This window comes from Artibeus jamaicensis, unplaced genomic scaffold (assembly GCF_021234435.1).
Source record: "Artibeus jamaicensis isolate MK-2021 breed Jamaican fruit bat unplaced genomic scaffold, CSHL_Jam_final contig_3126, whole genome shotgun sequence".
Lineage (NCBI taxonomy): Eukaryota > Metazoa > Chordata > Mammalia > Chiroptera > Phyllostomidae > Artibeus > Artibeus jamaicensis.
The window spans coordinates 17,068,915-17,088,762 of NW_026521723.1; the positions used below are offsets into that span (position 1 = coordinate 17,068,915).

General features: G+C 45.6%; 1 protein-coding gene across 1 annotated transcript in view; it reads left to right on the forward strand.

The window, feature by feature from the left end:
* Positions 1 to 1,893: 1,893 nt before the first annotated feature.
* NR1I2 (nuclear receptor subfamily 1 group I member 2) overlaps positions 1,894 to 19,848 on the forward strand; it is a 29,991-nt gene continuing 12,036 nt past the window's right edge. Inside the window, 3 exon segments of the mRNA XM_037158784.2 lie at positions 1,894 to 2,538; positions 19,500 to 19,585; positions 19,588 to 19,718. Coding sequence (XP_037014679.2) covers positions 19,556 to 19,585; positions 19,588 to 19,718 — 161 coding nt within the window. The 5' untranslated portion in view covers positions 1,894 to 2,538; positions 19,500 to 19,555.

The window sequence follows — 19,848 nt, forward strand, 5'->3', positions numbered from 1 at the left end:
CAGCTGCCCTTGAGGTTGACGCAAACCCCTTGTCTGGGGCATCAGTATGCTCTCCTTAATAACTACAGTGTATTTTCTGGGTGTTTTCTTAGCTTACAGCCATGCCAGATGTTAAAGTTGACCGGCAGTCTTACAGCTTTTCTCCTGTCGTCTGGTCCATGATAACACGCAGCAGACCCAGAGGACAGAGGGTCCAGAGATCCCTGCAAAAACCGGAGAAGAGTTTCTTTGCATTAGTAATTTTATAACCTGTTCTTTGTCCCCTGTTTCTGTAGTAAATAATTCACCATTTTAATAAGAGAGATAAGGCCAGGCCCTTGTGAGCCAGGAAAGAGTTGAGAAATGACGAAAGCTATGCGTTTTATCCATGACCCAAGGACTTCTGGCAAGCTGCCCTCCCTGAGCTTGGATCCTCCTTTTCTTTCTTCTTTTTCCTGGACACAGAAATGCTTTTTTTTTCCCAAAAAGGCTCACTTTTACTTTTAAGATTTTTTAGAGTAGTTTTAGGTTCACAGCAACAGTGAGAGGTAGGTACAGAGGTCACCCATATATTCCCTACCCCCACATATACGTAGCTTCCCCATATCAGCCTCCTCCACCCGAGTGGTACAGCTGTTCCAAGTGACGAACCCACACTAACACATAGTAATTATCCAAAGTCTACAGCTTACATTAGCATTCACCCTTGGTGGTGTACATTCAACGGGCTTATGTAAATGTATGATGACAGGAATCTACCATTATAGTATCATACAAGAATATTTTCACTGCCCTAAAAATCCTCTCTGCTCCCAGAAAGGGCTACTTTTAATCTAGGAAATATGAGTTTCCTGGGGTGAGTTTCCCACCCGTTGTGGCTGTGCTAATGGCCTTCTGGGCATAGTTTTCAGGGTCCCAGGGATGCCACCAGCCCCAGCACACAGCCCCCGGGGCACAACAAGAGGCTGTTTCCACTGGGACCCAAATCCAGTACATCACTTATTCTGGGTTCTCTCTTTCCGAGGCCCAAGCCAACCTCCCAGCCAGTGGGATTTATAATCCAAAGCCACCCAGCCCCGGCAGAAGCACCTATGGACAGTCAGAGACTTGACTGAAAAAGAGGAGGCCCATGACCATGGGTCTCAGTCTTCACCAAGACAGTGAGCTGTGTGAGCCATCTAATTCTCTGCATTTGGTTGGGAAGGGCAAGCAAGTAACCACTTGAGAAATGTTGGGCCCCTGGGAAATCCCAGACTCAAATCCTCTGCACCCCCTGGGAAGGGCAAATTGAATGGAAAAGAAGAAACCAATTTAAATAAAAAAACAGATAATGATGCTTAAGTAAGATAAAAGCAAGAAAAGTCTTGCTTTTCTTATCTAGAGGGCTGGATTAAATATATACTTGTATAATTCAAACTAAAAGCAATTTAAATCAGGAAATAAGTGATTTCAGGAAGTTCAAATTTCCACATGAAGAGTGTTGTGATAGTTTATTGGAAATCCCTAATTCTCTTTCCCACCTGGCCCATCAGTCTCCCTCTCCCGTTGTGGCCAATGACCCTGCTTTACTGTCGTCTGAAGCATGCATCCAGTCCCCTCTCACACCGGTCACAGTGCATGCTTTGCAGCACAGCAGGTAGGAGCAATGTATCCAAAGAAGCCCACCACTTTCACCTGTTCTTTTCCCCCAGAAGGCAAAAAAGCCATCAGCAGGGGCTGCTGGGGAACTTGCAGGACTAGGCTAAGAGTAAGGAGCTGCTGGCTCTCAGAGGAGGAGAGAACTCCTAAGAGCTCCCCACATGGTCCATTTTCCCTGCTCCTGGTCAGCCAGCTGTCCTGAGGTGGAGCCACAGGTCACGCTCTTGTGATCTGAGCTCAGTCCCCTAAGCTCATCTCACACTCTTTCCTAATTGCTCTGTGCTGGTGGTCTCTCTCTTATAAACCCATGGGCCCTCCCTCATAGGCACCATCAGAATCCAGTACTTTGGCAGGTAACACTAGCCAGGAAGGTGGCTTAGACGAAGGGAAAATATGTTAGGACAGCTAAGTTTAAAATAACTATGCCCCAATGACTAAAGTTCAGAGACCATCGGAAAGACGAAATTTGCTCAGAATTAGTTACACAAAGTAGAGACTAGCAACATTTCTACCCATGTCCTGAGTTTTACAGTGAAGACAGCAGAGAGAAAACAGTAGGGACACGTAATGAGAGTTAATACGGTAAGCTGTTCATTTGCTGGTTGGAGTGCTGGACTTGGAACTTAGGAGTGTCCGTTGGGAGTCACTTAGAACCACATCTGACCTGGACTGAAATGTAAGTAAGAGACAAGACTGGCTCATATCCTGGGGAATAAGAACCTATGACGAGGACAGAGAACAGGAAGCACTGCCTGGACTTCAACAGGACCTGCAGGCTCTCCTGGCAAGGGAAGGGTTCACCTGCAAAAAGCAAACAACTAGGCTAATGGGGGTCTTGATGTTCCGAATGACCCTTTGTTCCTGATTATTCAAAGTGGACTCCGAAGGAGAAGTCACAGCAAAGAAGTTACCACCAAGCAGGTAGGTTTTTTCCTTCTTTCTCTTTTGCTAGGGACAGACTGCCCTCACCCCAGCTCCATGCAAAAAAAAGTGTGGGAACACAAATGTAATTTATGTTTGAGATCTACATCATAGTGGGTTGTGTAACATGTCGGCCTTGTTGCCCTCCACGTTTCTGGGATACAAGAGACCACGAAGACAGTCGCTTAGTGCTGGGTCCCACTAAGGACACCCCCCGACCCTTCCCTTCCTAGAGAAGCAGTCATAGTGGAAACCTCAGTCCTCCTGAGCCCGAGGCATACACACGATCAGCCCCTCTCTGCCGGAGACTTGGAGTCCGAAATAGCCTAAGCAAGGCCCTGGAGGCCATTACTTATTTAATGAGCCAGTTAATAAAACCATTTGCCAAAAATATTTATTTAAAGCATTTTAGTTACATAGCAACTAACAGTATAATAATGTACAATAAAAATAAGTAGTAAAGTACTATTAAAATACAAGTAATAACTAAAATGTTTTAGTTCTATAATAAACAGTCTAAATCAGGAGTTACAAACTATGACTCACAAGCCAAATCTGGCCCGCCAGCTTTTTTTATAAATAAAGTTTTATTGGAACACAGTCATGCTCATTCATTAGGTATTATTTATAGCTGCTTTTAAATCTCCACAACAGCAGAATTGAGTAGGTGCAAAAGAGACAGTGTAGGAACAAAACATAAAAGTTTAATTATCTGGCCCTTTATAGAAAAAATTGCCAGCTCCTAGTCTCAAGCTATTACCTTGTTTCTCAGTTATTATGGAATAAATACAATAGACAACCACAAAACTGATTAAACTATTGTTATTAGGTGATAGCTTTTTTAAATTCTAAGTTACCACATGCTCCTTATAAAAATGAAAAAGCAGTACAGAGAAAGCTAAATTCTCCTTTACCCATCCTGCCATCACTAATACCCTCTTCCCCCAAAAGTAATTCCTGTAGCCAGTTTGGTGTATTTATTGGCAGATGGTTTCCTTTGCATATGTGTGTGTGTGTGTGTGTAATAATAAATCAGCTGTTGTTATATTCTCATTTTCCACTCAACACACTTTCTGTATCCATATTCTGTATGGATACTTTCCAGATCTATGCACAGCTCTACCTCCATTTTAACTCAATGCTTTTATTTAGCCTTTTCCTTTTTGATAGATGCTTACGTTGTTTCCTATATTCCCTTTTTACCAAAATGCTACAATGACCCTCACGTACATGCCTCCTTCTGCCCATGTGCAAGTGAGAAGCTGAATTGCTATGTCCTGAGATATGTACATTTTAATTTTTGATACTGTCCAATCACCTTCCCTGGTGAGTGTAGCAATTTATATGCCAACTGTTAGAGAATAATGGTGCTTCTTCCCACCCTGATGCTTGCTATTTATTAAATATTTTATTACTTTCCCCACTGGATGAGGGAAAGCAGTAACCCTTTTATAAGTACTTAAATTCCTCTGATTACCAAGGTATTCGTTTTCCAGGGTTGCCATAATAAAATACCACTGACTGGGTAGACTAAATAACAGAAATTTGTTTTCTCGTGGTCCTGGTGACTTGCTGACTTGCTTTCTCCTGAGGCTCCCTTCTCACCTTGCAGGTGGCTGCCTTCTAGCCATGTCCTCACATGGCCTTTCTTCTGTGTGAGTGCATCCCTGGGGTCTCCCTTTGTGATCAAATTTCCTTGTCTGACAAGGACACCAGTCATATTGGATTAGACTCCTTTCTAATGACCTCATTTGGACTTAATTGCCTCTTTAAAAGCCCTATATCCAAATAGAGTCACATTCTGAGGTGTACTGGGGATGCAAGTCAACCCATAACAACCAATGAAGTTGGGCGTCTTTTTGCACAATTCTTGGCCATCAGACTATCTCTTCTTATTTGCTCACTCATATCCTTAGCTCATTTTATATTGGGTTATCTCTTTCTATTCACTTGTAGGAGTTTCATATTTATTCGTAACAGTGATTCTTTGATATACATATAATAAATACTCTAAGCCTATAATTTGTTTTTTAATTTCGTTAATGTGTTTTTAGTCTACAGAAGTGTTTACTATTATTGTTATGCTGTTATTGTTTTGATGTAGTTGAAGTTATTAATTTTCTCCTTTTTTGATTTTGCTCTTTGTGCTTATTTAAGAAAGCTTTCTGGCCCTGGCTGGTGTGGCTCAGGGGATTGAGTGCCAACATGGGTACCAAAATGTTGCCAGTTCAATTCCCAGTCAGGGCAGGTGCCTGGGTTCTTGGCCAGGTCCCCAGCTGGGGACTTGCGACAGGCAGCTGATCATTGTTTCTCTCCCTCTTTGCCCATCCTTTCCCTCTCTCTAAACTTAAATAAATGAAATCTTTTGAAAAAAAAAAGAGAAAGCATTCTCAACTTCCAAACTTCTGACAATATTTTGGCATACCCCTTCTAATACTTTTATCATAAAAAATAGGTCTTTAGCCTACCTGGACTTTTTTTTATGAATTGTTCTAATAGTGTTTATTGAAAAGTCTGTCTTCTTCCTTTCTATTTGAAATATCATCTTTATCATGTATTTCAGTTGGATATTCTCACTTCTCCTTGTCTGTTGCTAGATACTTGGTTCTTTTGTATTGATTTTCGATTCCTGAGCCAATTTTCATCATAGCTTTACTGTTTTTCATTGTTTTTGATGGATATATGGAAATCTACTTTTGGTTTGATATTTTGACTGGTCACCTTACAGACTTCTCTTAATAGTTATAAGAGTTTATCAGTTGATTCCTTTGGAATTTCTTGGTAGACAACCATATAATATATGTAAAATAACAGTTTTTCCTTTCATTTGAATCTTTACACTGCCTAATATAAGTATATATATATATATATATGCATGTATATGTATATATACACACGCATATATATACACACATATATACATACATATATATATATTTGGTAGTATCGCTTTTTCTTGACCTTCCAACATAATGCTGAGTAAATAGCCATGAGAAAGAATTGCCTCAGGGTTGGTGCACACCTGTGTGGGCTGTGCACTGCCCAGTTCTAGGGGGACCATTCACACTTAGAAGTCTCAGGTATTCTTGTCATGTTCCTTATTTTAATTCATTTTTATTACATGCTGTGAGGTCATATTTCTTGGTGACTTCTTTGCAGAGTTCTTCGAGGCTGGGGCTGTGCCCTGGTCACAACCTGGGAAGGACATAGGAATGCGTATGGGCCTCTTCTTGTACACAGGGGCCTTCTAGGTGTTGTGATTTAAAAGGAAATGCACCCAGTACCTGCTCATCCATCTGGCACACCTCCCAAATTCTGTAAAACATTGAAATAACACACTGAATATCCTACTGAAAATTAAAATGAAGATACATATTTAAATCCCTTATGTAACGTATGAAACAATTCTCCTGCCTCTCTATGAATTCCAAACAGAGTCAAAGTACAAAACCAGAGGTGAGAGCACTACGCATGCATGCAAGAGACAGGCAGATAACTCAGAGGTTGCTGCGCCCTGTTAAATGTTGGAAGAGGGTACCAGGTACACTTTTGACTTGGGCTGACCCCAGCTCTCAGCCCTGATCCTTGTGTAGCGATGAACTTTCCGACCTCTTGAATCTGATGACTGCGTCCAGGAAACACAAAAGCTGACTTTCATTTTTGGCTGCCTGAAGATTACAGCTGGCCTCTCGCATTTGAATTCATACTATTTGATTTCTGCTCTCTCAGTTCCCTCCGGGTGCCTTTCCCATGCCAGGAGCAAGAAGGGGAAGACTTCTCTGTTCACAATATTTGATCCATTTCCAAATTCTTTTAAAATATATGACTCATTTTATGCTTGTGGGTTTTGTGACAAAAATTTAATTTAGAACTGGAATAAAGGGAAGAGAAAAGAGGTTCTATCACTTACTGCCTTCCTGACCTTGGACACACTTCAGAGCCCCCATTTCCTCATTTCGGTAAAACAGGACCTGCCCCGCCCTGCATGGCTGGGGTGAGGCCTGGTCCGTGGACCTCAGAGGCACCTCCCAAGGAGATGATGATTTCGAAATCATTTTGTAAACATCGAAACCTGTGTAATGTGAGTTAATAAATTAACCAAGCTTCTCCCTTCATGGAACAAAGCCAACAGTTTTATAAGCTTCACTGTTGACTCTAGAAATGCAATCAATTCTTATATAATTTCCCTTTACTCACTTTGTTTCCTCTTTATCCTCTGATATACATATTTAGTATATGCTACATGTATAGATATATGCAGATTATAAAACACACACATTATATGTACTCATAAGACATACATATAAAACATATGTGTGTATATATTATCATCCTGCTATTTCCAATAGTTTCTATCATTAAAATCATGATTTTTGTACCATTTTCCCCCTTTTACTTAGATTCTGTGGTTTCCATTTTAAATTGCACACTCTTTCCTACCCATAACCTCGGTAACCTGGGTCCAAAGATTTTGATTTGACTTATTCGAAGATTAAATGTAACCTGCATCTCCTCCGCACACCCTTTTCCCAGGAAGGGGCTGTCTCTCTTGCCACCAAACGTACACTGACTTTAAACAATGATTTGCGACGCCAGCCATTTCTCATGCCTGAAAGTTCTCTTTCTCTGTTTTCTGGATCCTCAAGATGTTTTTATTGCCATATCCTCTGCCCACCATTTGGTCATCTTCTTCCTCATGTTCTTTTCTGTGCATGGACAACCTTCTGTCTGGTTAGTTGGAGTTCTACATCCTTGCTACTCCAAGTGGGCACTGCAGACCACGGCATCAGAACCTGCTAGGAAGGCAGGGGGGCCCAGCCCCAGCCCAGACTTCAAAGTGCGCAGTCAAGTTGCAAGATCCCATCTTGGCTGTAAGCAGCTCTGGGGACCTGGAGCAGACACAGGAGAGAAGGCAGGCAACAGTCAGTGACTGCCCTGGACCCAGGACTCACAGAGATTCCAATGTGGCTCAAAGACAAAGGTCATTTGGGATCAAATGCTGATTAACTGAGCTGGTCAGCTTTTTACTCCTCAGAGTAGTGCCTTTTTCTTAAAGTATATTTTATTGATTATGCCATTACAATTGTCCCATTTCCCCCCATTCATTTCCCTCCACCCTGCACACCCCCTCCCCCCACTATTCCTCCCCTTTAGTTTATGTCCATGTGTCACAAGTTCTTTAGATTCTATATTTCCCATACTGTTCTTGCCCTCCCCCTGGTTATTTTCTACCTACCATCTATGCTACTTATTCTCTGTAACTTCTCCCCGCTTCTCCTCCTCCCACTCCCCTGTTGCTAACCCTCCATGTAATCTTCATTTCTATGGTTCCGCTCCTGATCTAGCTGTCCTCTTAGTTTGCTTTTGTTTTAGGTGTGGTTGTTAATAACTGTGAGTTTGCTGTCCTTTCACTGTTCATAGTTTTTATCTTCTTTTTCTTGGATAAGTCCCTTTAACATTTCATATAATAAGGGCTTGGTGATGATGAACTCCTTGAACTTGACCTTATCTGAGAAGCACTTTATCTGCCCTTCCATTCTAAATGAAAGCTTTGCTGGATAGAGCAATCTTGGTTGTAGGTCTTTGGATTTCATGACTTGGAATACCTCTTTCCATCCCCTTCTGCCTGTAAAGTCTCTTTTGAGAAATCAGCTGACAGTCTGATGGGAACTCCTTTGTAGGTTACTGTGCCCTTAGCTCTTGCTGCTTCTAGGATTCTCTCCTTCATTTTAATCTTGGCTAATGTAATTATAATGTGCCTTGGTGTGTTCCTCCTTGGGTTTAACTTCTTTGTGACTCTGAGCTTCCTGGACTTCCTGGAAGTCTATTGCCTTTGCCAGATTGGGGAAGTTCTCCTTTATTATTTGTTCAAATAAGTTTTCTACTTGTTGCTGTTCCTCTTCTCCTTCTGGTACCCCTATAATTCAGATGTTGGAACATTTAAAAATTTCCTGGAGGTTCTGAAGCCTGTCCTCATTTTTTTGAATTCTTGTTTCTTCATTTTTTTCTTCCTTCTGGTCCACGCCATTGATTTGAGTCCCAGTTTCCACCCCATCACTATTGGTTCCCTGTGCATTTTGCTTCATTTCACTTAGTGTAGCCTTCATCTAATTTGTGCCTAAAATCAAGCAGTTCTGTGAGCATCCTGATCACCAGTGTTTTGAACTGTGCATCTGATAGGTTGGCTATTTCTTCGTCGCTTAGAAGTATTGGCTCTGGTCTGTTCACCAGAAGTAACTTAGAAGTAACATTTTGGTCTGTTTGCACCTGTTACATATGAGGGGTGGAGCCTTAGGTGTTCACCCGGGGGGAGTGACCCAGTCACTGGGTTGTGATGCTGTATGTGGGGGCAGGGTCAGAGAGGGGCAGTGGTGCTTGTTCCATGCTTTGTCTCAGATTTCGGTCCCCTTTGCTGCTTGCCGCAAGCAAATTGGGCTCTTCTGGTGCTGGTTCCTGGGTGTGTGGGCCTGTGCACCCTCCAGGACCCTGTGGGTCTCTCCAACGAACTCTCTGTAAGCCTAAGAGCCTCTCCCGGCACCTCAACCACCGAAAGTTTTTCCAACTGGTGCTTTTTGGCTTTAATTCCTGGCACTAGGGCCCTGGTTTGTGTGGTTTGTCTCACTGCTCGCTCCTTTGCCTGGGTTATCTGCCTGTGAATGTGTGACTGCAGTCAGCCAGCCACCTTGCGCCCCCACTGGGTTTGCCCATTGCCACCCCGCACCGGGGATCCGCCAACTGCTGCCTGCACGCCTGGGTCAGTCTAGCCACTTTTTCCTGCCTGACCCCACTCTGCTGCTGACTCTGCCCCTCTTACTGGTCTAGCTGAATGGTTCATTGTTGTTGGACTTCCGTTCAGTTCAATTTTCTGTCTGTTTTGGTTGAGCTTTTGTTACTAAATCTTTGTTGTCTTTAAACTTGGTTATGCAAGGAGGTACAGTGTTTCTACCTATGCCTCCATCTTGGCCGGAAGTCCACGGTAGTGCTTTTAACTGCTGTTGCTTCTTTCCTTCCTGCTTCTTCTTAGCCTCATAGCTTCTGCTTCCTCACATTTGTCCTGGCCCCAGGGCCTGCCTTCTGGTGTGAGAACCACCCTAATGAGGCCAGACTAAGACAGGTGGGCACTCACATCCCTCTAACATTTGGCTTCCTTTTTAATAGTCTTTAAATATTTGATCACCATTTATTTAGTCACGAGTGATGTTTCTTTTTAAACTGTGGTAAGACGTAACATGAAGTTTACCATCTTACCCATTTGGTGTACAGTCTAGTGGTCCCGCGTGTGTTTACAGCATGCGGCTGATCGCCAGAACTTTTCTCTCTCATGATGCTGAAATCGGCACCCACTCAACAGCACCTCCATGTTCTTCCCTCTCACAGCCCCTGGCAGCTTTCACCTTTTTAAAAACCTTTGTTAAGGAATAATTGCAAATATAACTGTACATATTTAAAGAGTACATACGATATGATATATGTATATGTTATTAAATGATTGCCAAGGTCAAGATAACTAACACATCTATCACTGTACACAGTGTGTGCGTAGTGAGAATGCTTAAGACTTACTCTCAGAGACTTTCAAGCACGTAACATGTGTCATTAACTGCGGCAACATGCTGTACATCACTACCACCCTCCTCTCTGTTTCCATGAATCTGACTGTTCTGGGTATCTCTCATAAGTGGAATCATACAGTGTTTGTCTTTTTGCAAGGGGCCTATTTCACTTAACATAATGCCCAGGAGGTTTATCCACTGTGTAGCATCTATCAGAATTACCTTCCAAGACTGAAAAATATTGCATTATAAGTACAGAATGCATGTGTAGATATACCACACTCTGTTTGCCCATCCGTCTGTAGATGGGCGTTTTGGCTACTTCCATCTTTTGGCTACTGTAAGTAATGCTGCTGCAGAAGTGGGTGCACAGGTGTCTTCTCTTTGAGGTGCTGCTTTCGGTTCTTTTGGATATATACTGAGAAGTGCGATTTCTGGATCGTATGGTAATTCTAGTTTTGATATTTAGAGGAACCTCTACACTGCTTTCCGCAGTGGCTGCTCCAGTGCACATTCCCACCCGCAGTGCACAAGGGCTCCCGTATCCCACACCCTCGTCAGCACCGTGCCAGTCAGTGGCCATCCTTGTGTGCAGCAGGCGGTGTCTCGCTGTGACCTCGACTTGCATTCCCTGCTGATCAGTGATGTGGAGCATCTTTTTACATGTTTTTTGGCAAGTGATGCTCTTTTAATAAAAAGGGTGTACCGTGTACTTCATGGTCAAAATAAATCAATTATTCCATGCATTTCCCAAACCAGGAAACTTCTTGGAAGGCATGTCTGAATGGTTTGATGATAAAACAGTCCACTTATTCCCTGAAGACAGCTCTACGCCACACATCATCCCACTTCTGGCTCTGTCTATGGATTTCAGCAGGTGGTTCAGGGCAGTCCAGGGTGGTCCTCAGCTGGTCGAGTGGGGTGTTCTGGTGTGACAGGCGTGGGTGCCTCTGATCACAGAGACTGACGGCACCTTCAAGGAGTGTTTTAAATCTCCACCTCAGGTTGATGACTGCTTTGGTAAGAAAAGAAACCAGTTATGATTTATCTAACTTTTGATACGTTCCAGCTATGTGTTAGTGCCCTTTATGCAGGTGGCACCCTAGGCAGCAGCTGGTTCTTTAATTTGGCTGTTTGTGCAGCTGACATTCAGATTCTCTGGGGGAGCACCTGCATGGGTCAGTGGATCACTTGTCCCTGGGAGAGAGCAACACCACCTCTCATAGGCCCCTAGAAGGCCTCTGGACCCTTTGTTCAGATTCCATGCCAGGGTCAACTCGGAGCCCCTCTGAGGGCGGCTGCAGGGGGGTCGGCTGGCAGGCATGCTCCTCCTACAAGGCAGACCAGGCACATTTACCCAAGAGTCTCCTTGACAAGGAGAAGGTGGGAGGCTATGAACTTTCATATGTAACTCCATTGTCCCTTGTGTAATTGCCTCACAAATGGTGGCATTTAATCTGACACGTCCTGTCTTCTTCCGGTGTGTGTGTTAAGGAAGGAGTAATTCCTTTTTCTATCAAAAGCTTTCTCTGATCCCTGTGCTAAACCTGAAAGCTGATTTGATGGGTGTCATCTTTTCGAAACCCCCACTTCCCACTTTAACTCCCACCTTGCTGCCCACTCATTCCCTTCTGGACGCAGTTCGCTCCTCCCCCTTCAGAGTTGCCAGAAGGAAAAGGAAGCTCAGTCCTTGCCATTCAAGTGTGATGACAGAGTTAGCAGTGTGGCAGAGAGATGTGCCGGGGTCAATGGCAGGACAGAGTCAAGGACAGGCCAAGTACTACTCCTGCTCTGCCATGTCAATGGAAGGGGCCTCTCTGAAGAATTCTTGTCATCAAGGCATCTGGGCCTGACATCAGCATCAAAATGTACCAGGTGCCTGAGCCAGAAAGGCTCTGCTGCTGGTCGGAGACGGACTCTCCTCTGGAGACTCCAGCAGTTTGTGTGGCTGCGTTTAACAGATACGAGAGACCAGGGCAGAGATGGATTTACACAAACAAAACTTGGGCTTCTGGGCCCCTCACTCACACGGGCCCCTTCCTACACTCATATGCTTTTGTGAAATATGCAAAAGAATGATATTCAACCACAGTTGTATTTAGATAACTTCTACTTCCAATGTTCTATTTTCCCCAATGTTGAGTCATGGCGGAAAGGCCGTGGGCCCATTTGGGGGTCAGGCTACCGGCAACTGAGTCGGAGACACAGTTAACGAGGGTGTTTCCAGATGGTGCAGTTACCTGCCTGTAGAGTTAGTTACTGCTAGCCACCAGTGTAGAAAACGGGTTCCAGGAATGCCCCACTCCTCCTCCTCATCGTCGTGACCAAATGACGCGGGCCCAAGGCAGGTCTCACCACCACCACACCTGTGGTGGCCGGACTGAAGGAGGGGAACGAGGTTTGAAATGTGCAGAGCCAGAACTGTGTCTACAGAAAATCCTTCCACACAGGAAGACTTATGTGGAAGAATCTTGAGAGAGCTTTTCCTGTTTGACAGCAATGCTCAACAATAGTGAAGGTGAATCTTTTCTCCATTATCACAATACAACGCAAATTTTGATCAACAGTGCTAGAGGAAAGATTTTATCTTTTCTGTCTCTTATATTAAAAAAATGACACAAAATTGTTCTTATATGAGGATTATAGTTTGTTTTCTATGGTTGCTACAACAATACCCCATGCTTAGTGGCTTCAACAATACAGAATTTAGTATCTTACAGTTCTGGATGTCCAAAGTCTAAAATCAGTGCCATCGGACTAAAATCAAGGTGTTGCCAGGTGGGTTCCTTCTGGAAGCTCCTTCTCTAGGGGACAACGTGCTTCCTTGGTTTTTCCAGCGTCTGGCTGACACCGGCAGTTCTGCGGTTCCTGGTTTCTTTCTCATCTTCAAAGGCAGCGGCACAGTGTCTGACCCCTTTTCAACACCACATCTCTTTCTCTGACCAAACCCAGGAAAGTTCTCTGATTTTAAGCAATCAGATGGTTATATTAAGGCCGCCCTCTGAATACTCTCCCTATTTCAAGGTCTGTACCATTAATCACATCTGCCAAGACCCCTTTGCCATATAAGAAAACATATTCACATGTTCCAGTTGAGGGCATCTTTGGGGAGGATTATTCTGTCTCCCACAAATAGACAAAGATACAATAGAAATGTGTCAGGAGATTCATTAATTAAAATGTTACATTATTTTTCTGGTTTTGTGATGTTTCTTACTTGCCCTTTCTAATATTTGTAATTTATTATGATTTAAAAAAATTCTTTCTCTCAAAAATATATGCTCTTTGGTACCTAGCTGTATTTGTACTTGTATATTCTTTTTCTTAAAGAAGAATCCCCTAATTTTGTAAGCTTCAGACCCCCATGTACGCTGACTAATGGCAACTTTACTCTCTCGGAAACTAAATTGAGAACTTGCGAACTTTCTCCCATCCTAGCAGTGGGAGTCGGCTGCTGGCTGGTGTGGCTCGCAGGCCATCCAGGGAACGACACACATGTGGAACGGGCTCTGGTGTCTCCACTAGTGACCCTCCTTCTGTCTGTGACCTCAGAGTCACTTACTAAAGCAAAGTGCAGCATGTAGACACGGTGTAAGGGCAGCCCTAAATAACAGGCATGCGGGGGGTAGCAGAAAAAAGGGGTGACACAGGAGTCCCTGAACTGTCACACTGAAAACATAACAAATCTCCTCCTTCGGCAAGTACCACGATTCTCTTCTGTCCACCCAGTCAGCTCTTTCTCCCTTTGTCCGGCCGCCACACCGTGGCCTGTCCGCCTCACTCTGTGGGACTCTTTTCTGCAGCCCCTCAACACCGACCAGCAGCCTCTCCACTTTTCTTGTGCTTCCTTAAGGAAAACACACCTCACCTGTGGTCTCTTTTTGGCCCAATTTAACCTGCCCTCTTCATCTCTTAATGCTGCCTCCCCTCCCAAGGCCCGGGCCTCTGCTGGGGCCCGTTCACTTGAACTTCTTTCACTTTGCTTTTGACAATTTCTGAACTACAACCCCCATTCTCCCTTCCCTAGTTTTTTCTGTTACTTAGCTATGTCCCAAAGCCTTGACAAGGGCTTCTCTCCTGCCCATCACTCCCCTCCTAGCATTTTGCTTTTCCTGCTGCAATGAGAATTTCCCCTTCCCCAGACCTCGCTGCTCAACTCCGCAGCCCAACACGCAGCCTCTTGAGCCTCTTACTGGGCATTTTCTCCTTCCTTGCACATGAAGACAACCACTTCCCACGACGACACCCAATTTCTGACCTATTGGCCCGGATGTACCCACAGGGCCGATTACCTGCGTTCTCACAGTGTCTAACACTTGACTCCAAAGACCAGTGGTCGATCATTTCCCACCCGCTCACTCTCACCAGGATACCCTTCTTCCCGGGATCTTCCTGTTAGTCCTTTCCTCGCACGTGTTGATTCTGCAGAGGGAGGAGTATGTATGTTCACACATTTTTCTGTTTTTTTTTTTTCTGGGTTGTAGTCACGGTCAGCCATGTATCTGTAGCACGGAGTGTGCTTTTAGCCCTCAGGTTGAGTGTGCCGCACCTCACAGCCTCACCTCCCTTCGATCAGGAAATCCCAGGTCTCTGGGCCTGAGGCGGGGTCTCATTCCGCCCTTTGTTTTGGAACCTGAAATTGCTCTGAGTCCTCTCCCAGAATCATGGCAGCCGCACTCTTCAGGAGTACCCGGATGGGCCTCCTATTGTCCTCTGCTGGTCGCAGCCCACCGTGGTGTACTACCCAGTTCTCACTGTCAGCTGCCTCCGCGGTCCTGTCCTGGCTCCCTCCTTCAGCCCTGTCTCCTCTCCTCTCTCCCCTCCGGCTCCCAGCTCCCAGCCCCTTTCTCTCCTCCTCCCCTCCTCCTAGAGATCCTCACTCCTTCTAGAGCAGCAACCTAATTTATGTTTTCTTCAGAATTTCCCTCCATTGTCATGCGGGGATGCACCACTCTCCTTGCTTTCTTTCTCTTCAGGTTCAAATGTGTCTTCTCTGAAGTGCCTGCTCTCCACTCCTGGGGTGGGGGCCCCTCTGGGTCGGCTTCTGAGTGGCACCTGCCTCCCCAGTTCCTCTGCAGCCTCCGCTCCCTTCACTGCTTACCCTTCCAGATCTGCCCCTGGGGGGCACCATTCCCCCGGGACAGGACAGCACGTGCTCCTCTTCCTCTTCATGCCCAAGGCCATGTTGGCCTCATCACTGGCTTCCATGTCGGTTATGAGGATCCTGAGCACCAGAGAAGTTGGTGAGTGGAGCGAGTTAGTCCAAGGTCAGTGGCAGGAGCTGGGGCCTCTTGACAACGTGGACAGGACAATGCCCACTGCATCTCCAGCCCCAGGGAGCAAAGAACAAAGTCCTCTGATGTCCAGGAGGTCGTGGGACAACTGGGTTCTGCTGGGTCACAATCAGTCACTCCCATGTGTATGTGTGTGACCTTTACGGAGGATCTCCCTTCTCCCTAATTTAACTGGGGATTTGGAGCCCTTAGCAAAGGAAGCAGATTGTATATATATATATATATATATATACATATATATATGTAATGGCTCTACATCAGCCTGGAAAGACCACTGCTGCAGACGCACAGGACCAAGCCTTCAGCAATTTCAAGGATTCCTTAGACGGCACACTGTAGGACCACCTCAGCGCCAAAGCCCCCCAGGGATCCCTTGTGACTAAGCCAAAGCAGGTGTTTTGAAGGGCTTAGTCAAAGCCCCGGGCTGGTGGGAGACAAAAGAAACAGACTTCAACATAAATAATGACCAAACACAAAGGCCAAGACCCATTGAATCTGCAGGAAACAGGCAGCATTAGCGCCCCCAAAACCGCAGGTTATTTATTTATTTATAACCTTCACCTACGGATGTGTTTACTGATTATAGAGGGAGAGGATGGGGGAGAGAGGGAAGCATGGACGTGAAAGAGAAACGTTGATCGTTTGCCTCCTGTACATGCCCTGCGTACGCATCGAACTTGCAGTCTTTTAGTGCATGAGATGACACTCCAACCAACTGAACTGCCCAGTCAGGGCTGCAGGTTCTTTTGGACACGGGGTTGTCCGTGTACTTGAGTCTCTGCTTAGAAAGTCAGGGATGTGGAATACAGATGGAGCCGCCCAGCAACTGGCCGAGATCCAGTGGATGAGCGTCACGACCTTGACTATTTCTCTGACATGGGACAGGACACCTCTGGGTGTGACAAGAGAGGCAGCAAGTTTCCTTGGTCCCTTCTGCTAGCACCAGCATCGAGATGGCAGGAACCGAGGGTCTCAGGGAGCCACTTTCTGCCTGAGAACAAAGAGCTACTCGAAAGGAATCACACGACACGGAGGACTGTTTGAAATGCACCGCCTAGGAAAAAGTGGCCTAGAAATGCAGAAGGTTTAATAAACAGCTCACCTGCTCAGAAACAGATCCTGTGAAGGACGCGGCAGAAGGTTGAGTTGTTGAATTGAAAATACATGTTTCAGAGTCAGACTGACCTGGGTTCAAATTCTGCCTCCACCTCCTAGTAACTAAGCATCGTCAACTGATCACCCACCAGCGAGGGGTGAGGATGTGTGCTCACTCTGGCAAGCCTCAGTCATGCACAAACATTGCATCCCTCCCTCCATTCATTCTTTTATTAATGGCTCTTCCTTGCTGAGACTATATTCTATCTTTGGTCTTCAGACTCGATACAGGATTTTACCATTAATTATTTTTGCAAAGGCCTCACAGAGGAAGGATTTCACTTTCCAGGAATACATGAGGTGATCTTGACAACCCTCTACTGGCAATTTCCCAGAACACCAAGCACAGTGAGGAGCAGGTACAAGCCTCAGAGTAAACACAGCTGGAGTCCATTGGATCTGCAGGGCTAATTGGTCAGGACATTCACACAGAAGAGAGAGATGGCTGGCACATACCAGTCACCCGGTCACTGTCATTTTCCTGTCCACAGGGTACCCTTCCATGAGGAGGACTGATGTCCGAGTGCCCCAGGATCAGAACATCCCAGTTCCCACCTGTTGCTAACCAAACTCCAGGGGTTCTGTTTCCATTATTTCTTGCCATGCAACAAACCTCTCCAAAACCTACTGGATTACACCAGCTACCATTTTCTTTTCTTCATGATTCAGTGTGTTGCCAGGGCTTAGTCGGGAGCCCTTCTACCTCCCGTGGCATCGGCTGGATGCTTAACTGGGCTGGGCCAGCCAAGAGGGCTCACTGACATGTCCGGAGCCTGGCGGGCATGGCTGGGAGCCTGGGGCAGCTGGTCTCTCTCCTCCGTGTCGTCTCAGGGGCTCTCTCTTCACATGGCTTCATTGCGGGGTCACTCTGCCAGGGGAGCCAGACTTTCTCACACGGTGCTGTATTGCTCCCCAAAGGGAAAGAGCAGAAGCTACCAGGCCTTCTTTTGGTTCAGGCCCAGAACCGACAGCGTCACTTCCCCACATTCTAATGCTTAAAACAAGTCATAGACCATAGCAGATTCTTCACGGGAGGGAACAGCATGAGGGCAAGACTCCCGGGAGGTGAGGTTCATTGGGAACCACCTGTGGAGAATAGTTATCATGGCTCCCTACCTGGGGCTTCATAACGATATGAGAGAATGGACCACTGAATGCACCAGTGTCTGCTTATTTAACAGAAAACTCAGACAAAACAAAGTAAAAGTTATACCAATGCTAGAGAGTGGGATTCTGACCTTAATTCTAGTACCTCCACATTGAGGAATTGGAGAATGTACTAATCAGACACGGTTTAAGTAGATGTCTCTTCTCTGTCCCTTAGGAGACATTCCTATTATCTTCTTGGTGTGTGTCATCTACGGAGCTCTGCGACCCACACTTCTTGCTGTAGTTACGTATTGCTGCTCTTCCAGGGAATGGCATCTCACTCTTCCTTTGTCCAAAGTTGGGCATTTCCATGCAGAATTTCTGCCAACCATCTCCATAGCCCCAGATTCTGCTGTTCCTAATGGCTCTTGCATGAGGGTGAAGGCTGAAGGCAGCGTGTTTTCCTCTGACATGCACTCTGAAACAGTACCGTGTGCATAAAATTTTCCCTTTCTGTGACGACCTTTGATTTTGGACCTCTTTGTAATTGAGCAGTTGGAGGGTTTTATGGCATGCCCTGGGTTTCTTCCAAATGAATGACTTTCAGCTTTTGTAAAACACGAAGAGGGGCCGACATCGCAGTATCTGGTGTGTGATAGATGCTCAATGATGTTTGTGAGTGAAATGATAAATGTTATAATAATTACCTTTTGCAAAGAACCCAGAACACTGTGAGTTTCAGTAACTGTTAGTTACCATTTCAGCATCTGCCCCTATCCCCTTTTTCAAAAATTGTGTTTATTATTTATCGAGGTATAGTTTATATATAATATTACATTAGTTTCAGGTGGACAATATTATGACTTGATAATTGCTTATCTTGCAAAAATGATCACCACAATAAATTTAGCTAACATCCATCACCATCCCTGTTCAGTTCAAGTTCACTGTCAGCCTATTTTATTTGCAGTTTTCTAGAGGGTCAGGGTCAGGGGACAGATTAATTTCTAATTCATCCTTATAGGTGAAACTGTCCTCTTTCATCTGCCATGCTATCAGAAATGAAAATTCAGATGTTGAAATTGTACTAAAATTTTATTTTGGTCTTAGAAAAGGCAACATCATCTGGGGCGTGGTGGTGCTCGGCCATCAGTGCCTAGAGAGATTTTCGGGCACAGTAGTGAAAAGGCAGTTCTTCTGAATTTCTGCTCATCACTCTCAGTGCCCATCCTTCTCTCAGGGTGAAAGTTGTCTAGGTGGACACCTTGTGCGCAGCTCTGTTAATGGACACAAATTCTTCGACTGTCCACCTTCCCCCTGGCTTCTCAGGGGTCTGGGCCGTTTTCTCCTGCATCGTGAGCCTGGCTCCTCTCTGTCTTTCTCCCATCTGGTCAGTTACCCAGTTGAAAACCCTCTTTCTCCTTAGCCATCCCAGCTCCCTCTGGGAGCCTGGGCCACAGCACCCCTCAGAGACTCCCCTCCCCAGGTCTTCCCAGCCCCAGAAACCATCATGAACCAGTGGTGTGTCCCATGATGGCCCCCGTTCTGGCCTTTGACCTGTTCATGCTCCCCTAATCTCAGTCTGTTCAAGAATTACGTCTACAGTCCCAGCCAGGTAGCCTTTTGTTTTTCCTTCTTCTTCCTTCCTCTTCAACGTTCTTGTCCATGAGTTTTACCCCAGGCCCTATTATTGTACATACAGTGACGCGGTTGCATCTGCCTTCATAACGACCCCAATCCCACCCCCAGTTTCTTCCAGGACAGGTCAGCTCTTGGGTCCACAGAACCAAATGTGAGTGGCGCACAATGAGGACAGCCTTGGCACAAGCCCGTCCAGCCCCTTCAACGCCTGTCATTATTTTCCTTCTAGTCCCAGAGGGCCAGAAGCAAACCTGGAGGTGAGACCTGGAGAGAGCTGGAACCACGATGACCTTGTGCACTACGGAGCAGCAGACTCCACTCCCAGAAGGCCCGCCGTCAACGCAGAGGAGGGAGGTGGGGGGCCCCAAATCTGCCGTGTATGTGGGGATAAGGCCACTGGCTATCACTTCAATGTCATGACATGTGAAGGATGCAAGGGCTTCTTCAGGTAGAGTAACCTGTCGACCTTCCCCCGTGGGCCACCCCTGACACACAGGGTCACATCTAACTGGGGTTCTGCCATCAGCCCCCTGGACACCAGGGCCTCAACTGGACCTGTCTCCTGGGTCCGGAGTGAG